The sequence below is a fragment of the Fonsecaea monophora genome, assembly GCF_001642475.1.
Source record: "Fonsecaea monophora strain CBS 269.37 chromosome Unknown Scaff246, whole genome shotgun sequence".
NCBI classification, from domain to species: domain Eukaryota; kingdom Fungi; phylum Ascomycota; class Eurotiomycetes; order Chaetothyriales; family Herpotrichiellaceae; genus Fonsecaea; species Fonsecaea monophora.
The window spans coordinates 1-7,428 of record NW_019174177.1 but is presented as its reverse complement, the minus strand read 5'-3'; the positions used below and the strand labels follow the sequence as shown (position 1 = coordinate 7,428).

Genomic DNA, 7,428 nt, shown 5'->3' with positions numbered 1-7,428 from the left:
TTTTTTTTTTTTTCTTTTGGCATTTGACGCTATACTCTTTATTGCCTCGTTCTGTGTGCTTTGGTGTGTGTATTTGTGGGAGGTGTGGTACGGTGTCTAATATAAGTATGTGCCTGTTTTGCTCGTCTCTTTTGTTTTTTGTTCTTGTCTGTTTCTCTCTCTCTCTCTCTCTCTCTCTCTCTCTCTCTCTCTCTCTCTCTCTCTCTCTCTCTCTCTCTCTCTCTCTCTCTCCCTCTCTCTCGTCTAAGAACTCGACATGGATCTTATCTAGAACGAAGTGTTGCTGACGTCCGTTTAGGATGTGGCACAAGCGAGACACGCGGGACCTGCAGCCACAAGTACGTACATTTCGTGCAGGTTGTCGATCACCTCCCCCTTCCAGTCAGCTAGTCTGTACGTGCGGATCACGGAGAGGAAGTAACACTGGTGGTGACAAATGCTGGGTGTTGCTGGGTGATGCTGACGGAATGATTAGTGGCCTTCGCTGCGGCGACCAGTGACAAAGGGAGCTGGAGAAAACAAGCAAATTGTCTAAACTGAAAGGGGCCAGAAGGGAAAACCACTGGCCACGGATATCTTCTCCAACAGGGCCCACGTGCCGTCTGGCAAAAGCTTGGAGAAAGCTTGCGAGAAAGCTTACGCAATGTATACAGGGATTGGGGGGGACGGGTCCATCACATTGAGATTCAAGGCGACTGTGTACCTGCGTATGAAAGCACGGCTAGCTCTGTGGGCGCTCCGGAACGATCGGATATGTAGGTTGAAGGGGAGGGAGACGGATAGATTGCCGGATCGCCAATCCCCGTTCCTCGTCCTCCTGCCAGCCATACGGAGTACATATGCAAGCAAGTGTTCCTGGGGACTAGAGAGGTGGGGGAGGAAGAGATTTTTGACAAGGGTGACGGAAGAAGAAACGATTGATAGTCCCCGGGGGATGGTGGAGGAAAGTCTCTGGGGTTGGGTAGCGGAGCTGCCGGGTTCATTTTCCACTCCGGGAGATCTTGGTGTCCACTTTGTCCACCTTTTCGAGAGATCGAGCACATCTGATGTGAGGGAGCAGGATTTATCAGAGTCAGGTGTGAACATGATGCATGTTCCATCAAGAATGGACTCGGACTCACCCGCCAAGTGGATGCTGTTATCAACGATGCTAGATGTCAAGGCTGTACGAAGGAGACAGGGCGGTCTGATGGGTAGCTAGCTGGTTGGCTGTTTGATTATGGCCAATCCAACTGGTCCTGGTTGACCGGCGTCGATGGTATCCTAAAGGAGCTGTCTTGATGACTATCTGGCTATTACCAATGGTGAGGTGCGCGCTAGGCGTGCTCGCAGCAGAGCCATGTGCACCCAATTGGTGGCTCCTGCAGCTGGACGAGGCGGGATATTCTAGGTCTCCTGAGGGTCGTGAGCGATGTGCTGTGACGGAGGAGTCCGTTTATTCGGCTGGAGAACCTGAGGTCTACCTGTGTGTAATGAAGTGTATTGGATACGATCTCGAGAGGTCAAAATGAGGCTCCAGGACGGTTCATCTCAACTGATGCCCGGCGCATAAGACACCACGTTGATGGCTTGTTTGTAGGTCCGAGGTGAGATAGGAGTTTTGTGGTGCAGGACAAGTGACTGATATGAACCAAGTCAAATCGACACTCGGTGCATCCAAGTAAAAAGTGCTGCCCAGGTGACTTGGACGGGGGGCACTTGGCAGCTTGGCGCTTCGAGTTTCCAAGGCTCGCCAGGCACTTGAGGGTTGGTGACCTTCAGGTCTTCTTCCTGGCAAACATATCTGATTCATCCCACGCTGCACATACTATCACAATGTCCGTTTCAATACGAGGTGCTGTTTGCACCCACTGGCTCCTACATGCCGACTACTATCTTGGCTGCAGAGTGGTTGAATTGAAATGGTCTAATGCGTCGCCTTGCAGCCCAAGGCAAACTGCGGCTGGCAATGCTCAGCCTCATAAAGGCGTGTCACCCCGCCCTCCAGTCGGACTTGATTCATGTCGCTACAGCGCTCCACAGACTTTGTGCCTCGCTTCGTAGGCAACGAGACTGACAGCAGGCAACGTTACTCAAACTCCTCGCGAATAAATCCTGTGTTGACGCAATGTATGACTTCTATTACACCAAACTGCTGAACGACCCATCCAAATTTGAGCCTCGGGCGGGCAACAGATGGGTCGAGGTGTGGGAGCCTGATGTGAGCCAAGGCTTCCAGGTTTTCCTCAGAGCCTCAGACTGACTTGTCATAGGATGGTGGTGGGCTGGTGTTGCTTGACCGCGAAATTGCCGAGTCCGAGATCACCACCAAGATAGCTACCAGTGCCTCTTTACAATCAGATAAGGCGGTAGACAACGATCTCAGCAACCGTCGTCTGCGACTCCAGCTTCTGATTGGCAGTCCAGAGCAGCATAAAAGCGACGCGCAGATTCTACCCCTGCCAATCTCTCAAAACACCTTCGAGGCCGTCAGAACCACTTGGAATCTGCCCACAGAGCTGCTGCGCATGATGCTAAGCACACTACCAATAGCCACAGAATTCCAGACCCAGACTTTGACAGGGGAATTGATCACAGGGCTTATGGCCAGGAGTGCAAGATCGAGAGACTGGAATTTTTGCCTTGGTCTTGTCTATAATGAGGACACCAAAGTCATCTCCGGCATCGTGAACGGTATGCAAGCTGACGAGACGACACTGATGCTCAAATGTATCCAGGAGTCCACCAACTATCTGCAAGATCCCATGCTGCTACCAGTATTTTTGCTGGAGCTAAAGGTCCACTATTTCGCCGTGCTTCTTGAATCGCGCGCTCAAGGCATTGAGGAGCTTGAGTATAGAACTGGCATGAGACATGGCTTCTCTACCAATCCCAGCCGAAATGCAGCAAGAGATAGAGCAAGAGAAAGACTCCTGAAAGAGCTCAACTTTGACGAGATCACTCAAAAGGTACCGCCTATATGCCAAAGTCGGCAAGAAGGCTGACAGAAACCCGCAGCTTACAGGCGTAACTGGAACTTTGTCATTTTGCGACATGACATTCGCTTCTAGCCTGAGAGCTTTGGAGATCGTTTGCACGGTGCGAAATCGACTCAACCACAAACGTCTTGAGGGCAGTGGCCTCAACGTCCAGAGTGGCCTTGACACGAGAATTTCGTATCTGCGTGAATTGATTGTCGGCGCTCAACTTCATGGACAGGTCTTGTCAGCACGGACGCGGGCTCAAGTCCAGACAGTCAGAGCCTCGACTAGCTCCTGTGCTTGTCAAGTTGCTGATCCGTCTTTACAGGTCTACAGCATGATCGGTCAAAAGGATAACAATCTCAACATCGAGACCGCGGCGACTTCCCAAATGATCGCGAGAACAGGCCTCGTTCACAGCAACGCCATGAGGGACATGGCTGAAGATTCGAGGAATGTTGCCATTCTCACCCGCAAGGACAGCACCGATATGCGTATCATTGCAGTGGTGACCCTGCTGTTTCTTCCGGGCACTTTTGTAGGTCGCTTTTCTCATCAACTTCTCGTGGTTCCCTCGAACCTTTTGATCAGAGGCTCTAAATCAGAACCAACCTCGCAATGTTCGAGGCCCATATATCAAATCAGTCTTCGACCCAGCCACTAACTTATCGGGACCACAAGATGGCGACCCTGTTCAGCTCTGGCTTCTTCATGTTTCTCCCTCGAGACTCCGACCAGGTTGTTTCAAAGTGGATATGGCTATACTTCGCCTTGACCGGAGCGTGCACCTTTGTGGTCTTTTTGGCATGGTATCTGTCATCCAAGAGACAGAACAAGGAGATGCTGATCGTGATGAATGGAGACAAACGTCCGTCTGTGCCAGCGAATGTTTCGCTTGAATCTGAGCATGGGGTGGCCACGATGACCATGACACCACCGGCTCTTTCGACCTTGTGGATGGACCGCTCCAGATCAACTGGTGATATCGACCCGTTTGTGTCTCTGGGGAGCTCATCGGACCCTGTCAAATAAATTTTACGTTGGTGAGACTTACCCACCAAGGTCTTTCATTCTGGGCATGGTTTGAACTGCAGAAGTCAACAATTGCGGGAATGGTATAGTTCCTGGTAGAGATACAAGAGACATCATGAAAGCGACAACACTCTTCATCATCCCCCGATATGTTTTCCCGGCACCGAACCAGGGTCCAATGTATTGTTAACGCTAGTAAGAGAATGACAAGATGATCAAAAGACGATAGACTTTGTTTTCGTTGCGCCTCACAACGGCCCCTGGAGATATCGGGGCTCAATACTTAACGCCCACAGCGCCTAGCGACACTGGGAATATAGCTTAGGCGGCCGCCTATTAGATCTAACTTATAGCTAAGAGATAGATAGGAGGGCCTACAAGCTCAGAAAATCTCCTCATAGCACGTAACGTTTGTCATTTGAACTAGCGTGAACAGTACTTTTGGTGCGTGTCTCGTACTAGTGATCACCTAGTAAACAAGGCTGGCTGGCAGGCAGCTTGGTCAATGCTTTCACGATCGAATGTCTTTGAATCAAGCTTCCTGTGCAATTTTCATGGTACTACTGGTGCTCTAGGCTCTGATGCCGTTGTCGTAACTCCAACTTTTTCTACAACTTGTCTCAGTGGACGTTCCTTTCCTTCCTTCACCGAGTGAGAATCTTCGGGTTTATACCCAATGACGATCATCACTCTAAAGGCATGATAACAAAGACAAGCTCTATTGGACAACTATGACCGGCATTGCTGGCCTGAGACAGACGCAAGTGCAGGCACAGGCTGACGATCCAGCTCCGGAAGGGAAACTCTAACCCTCTGGTGAGATTCCTTCCCTGGGTTTTCCTGGCGGGGTGGCATTCCGCCCCGATATGCCAAGGAGCTACGGCCATATTGTGGTATTCGCTTCAGGCGGAGATGGTCTATCATTGGAAGACAGAGCTACAATGACCACAGGACATATGCAGCCAAGACCTCGTCGTGGCCAGGACTGCTGATCGAACCACATCCATCAGCGGGGTACAGATTTGTGTACCGAGTACTTCACAATGTCGATTTTCAGCCTAGCAAACAGCTTCCATCGCCCACGTACCACCCATCCCACCCAGTCCAGCCGGGGATTCCGCCGAGACCGACACCTCAGGATGCAGGTACAACAGTCCACGTTGCCTATCAATGAATGTTATTTGCTCGATAGCAGGAGGAACCGCAGTGGTGGTGCGACTTTGGGCAGAGCGAGGGATTGTTCTACTGAGCTTCACACGAGCTAAAACCAGAGAAGCTCCCAAAAATTTCCAGATTGGAGCACGTTGCCGTCCCTCGAATCTACCACGTGCGATCATGACGCAGACAAATGCCGCTGATGGAGCAGGAAGCTATGAGCTTGCTGGGTAGCTTCTCTGGCCGGTGTAAGCTACAAAAAGGTAGGTGTTCGCGGTCCTCTGCACAATCTTCTTCGACTCGAGTTTTTCTTTCCCAGGCAGCGGTGGGCAGAGTTTCAAAGCTTCCAAGTACAATCTCAATCTGACCTAGAAGATGCGTGCCACGACAAGTTATCTGGCCATGATGGCCTTGGCTGCGGACATTGCTGGCGCAGTGCCCGTCAACAAGCCTCGAGGGCAACACCCGACTCAGGATGACTACTACGTCAATCTCGGACCTCGCCCTTACTACCTCGTCCAGAATATGACCGAAGGCCCGCTCAAGCAAAAGCTCGAGTCGTGTTTCAACGGCCCCTTCGAAGTCACCAACTGGAGCATCGGCCATCGGGGCGGCGGCACCCTGCAGTTCCCTGAAGAGACGGTCGAATCCACCATGGCCGGTGCACGGATGGGTGCCGGAATCCTCGAGTGCGACGTGGCCTTCACATCTGATTTGGGTCTGGTTTGCAGACACTCGCTCTGTGACCTGCACACGACAACCGACATTCTGCTCAGACCCGACCTCGCCGCCAAGTGTACGAAGCCGTTCACCCCAGCGAATGCGACGGCCGATGCGGATGCGCTCTGTTGCACCAGCGACATTACAGAGGCCGAGTTCCTGTCGCTCTGCAGCAAGATGGACGGCTTCAACGCGTCGGCGACCACCCCCGAAGACTACCAACACGGCACGCCCTCATTCCGAACCGACCTGTACAACACGTGCGCGCAGGTCATGACGCTCGAGAGCTGGATCGACCTGGTCGAGTCGCTACCGGGCCACCGCATGTTCACACCGGAGCTGAAGACGCCGCCGTCGCAGGTTCCCATGCCGTTTCACGGGTACACGCAGGCGCAGTATGCACGAGACATGATCAACACGTTTGTCAAGAAGGGCATCGCGCCTGAGCGGGTGTGGCCGCAGTCCTTCACCCCAGCCGATATCTACTTGTGGCTCAACGAGTTCCCAGAGTGGGGCAAGCAGGCCGTGTTCTTGGACGAGGACGGCGACGTGGCCTCCAACTTCACCACGGCAGTGAACCGCCTCCCTGCGCTCAAGGCCAGCGGAGTAAACATAGTGTCGCCGCCGTATCCATACTTATTGTCCGTTGGCGGTCCCAACAACGACACCATCGTGCCCTCCATCTACGCCACCACGGCCATGGAGGCCGGGCTCGACATCATCGCCTGGTCCTTTGAACGCTCGGGACCCCTGGACAAGGTCCGCGCCAATGAGGACTATTACTGGTCGTCCATCGCCCCCATCATCTCCTATGACGGGCAAGCCTACGAGGCCCTCGACGTCCTCGCCCGCGAGATCGGCATCAAGGCCATCTTCTCCGACTGGTCCGCCACCGTGACCTTTTACGCCAACTGCATGGGTTTGAAGGGACCGGGACATTAGATTTCCAATATCCTCCTCCTCCTCCTCACCGACCATCCCCCTTGAATCGGGTGCTACAAGATGGTTGGGGAAAGGGAAGGAAGGGAAGAAGAAGATTACAGAGAGAAGAGAGGACTAAAGAGTTTTGTCACTTATTTTAATGCGCTACGAACCCCACGAGATTTGACGCAGACGACATACGGACGGACGGACGAGAAAAGTGATGCACAGAGAAAAAACCGATACAAAAAACATGTACATACCTACGTAGTAAGTAGGAAGTAGTAAAGCAAGTAGTAGTGCTCACGGTACTGCGGACGTATATATAGCTCAACGTATATATAATTATGGAAGAGATTTATTCCTCAAGACGCGATGGTATTATTAATCTGTCCCTAGCAAAAGAAGAAGAGGTGGTGGAGGAGGAGGAGGAAGAGGAAGAGTTGTCTTTTATGTGCCGGCCGGATAATCAAGGCCCAAAGCGGCATCATACACTTGGAACTTATGTAATCCAGCGAAGCTTTAGCTGAGCTGGTATTACCGGCAAAACTGAACGAACAGCCACGCTTCTGATTGGTTACTCTTATCGGCGCTTATCTATTGGCTAGCGAAAAGACAGATAACGTGACTCTCCTGGATC

The 7,428-nt window shown here is 52.1% G+C and overlaps 2 protein-coding genes across 2 annotated transcripts; both read left to right on the top strand.

Moving 5' to 3' along the window:
- Positions 1 to 2,107: 2,107 nt before the first annotated feature.
- Positions 2,108 to 3,992, top strand: AYO21_12142 (hypothetical protein; the record flags this gene model as incomplete). The annotated part of the gene is made up of 5 exons (XM_022661964.1): positions 2,108 to 2,200; positions 2,253 to 2,948; positions 2,998 to 3,234; positions 3,289 to 3,498; positions 3,606 to 3,992. 5 exons carry the CDS (start codon positions 2,108 to 2,110, stop codon positions 3,990 to 3,992), a joined length of 1,623 nt encoding a protein of 540 aa, XP_022505727.1.
- A 1,560-nt stretch (positions 3,993 to 5,552) lies between these two features.
- On the top strand, positions 5,553 to 6,809 carry AYO21_12141 (hypothetical protein; the record flags this gene model as incomplete). The annotated part of the gene is made up of 1 exon (XM_022661963.1): positions 5,553 to 6,809. One exon carries the CDS (start codon positions 5,553 to 5,555, stop codon positions 6,807 to 6,809), a length of 1,257 nt encoding a protein of 418 aa, XP_022505726.1.
- Between the last annotated feature and the right edge of the window lie 619 nt (positions 6,810 to 7,428).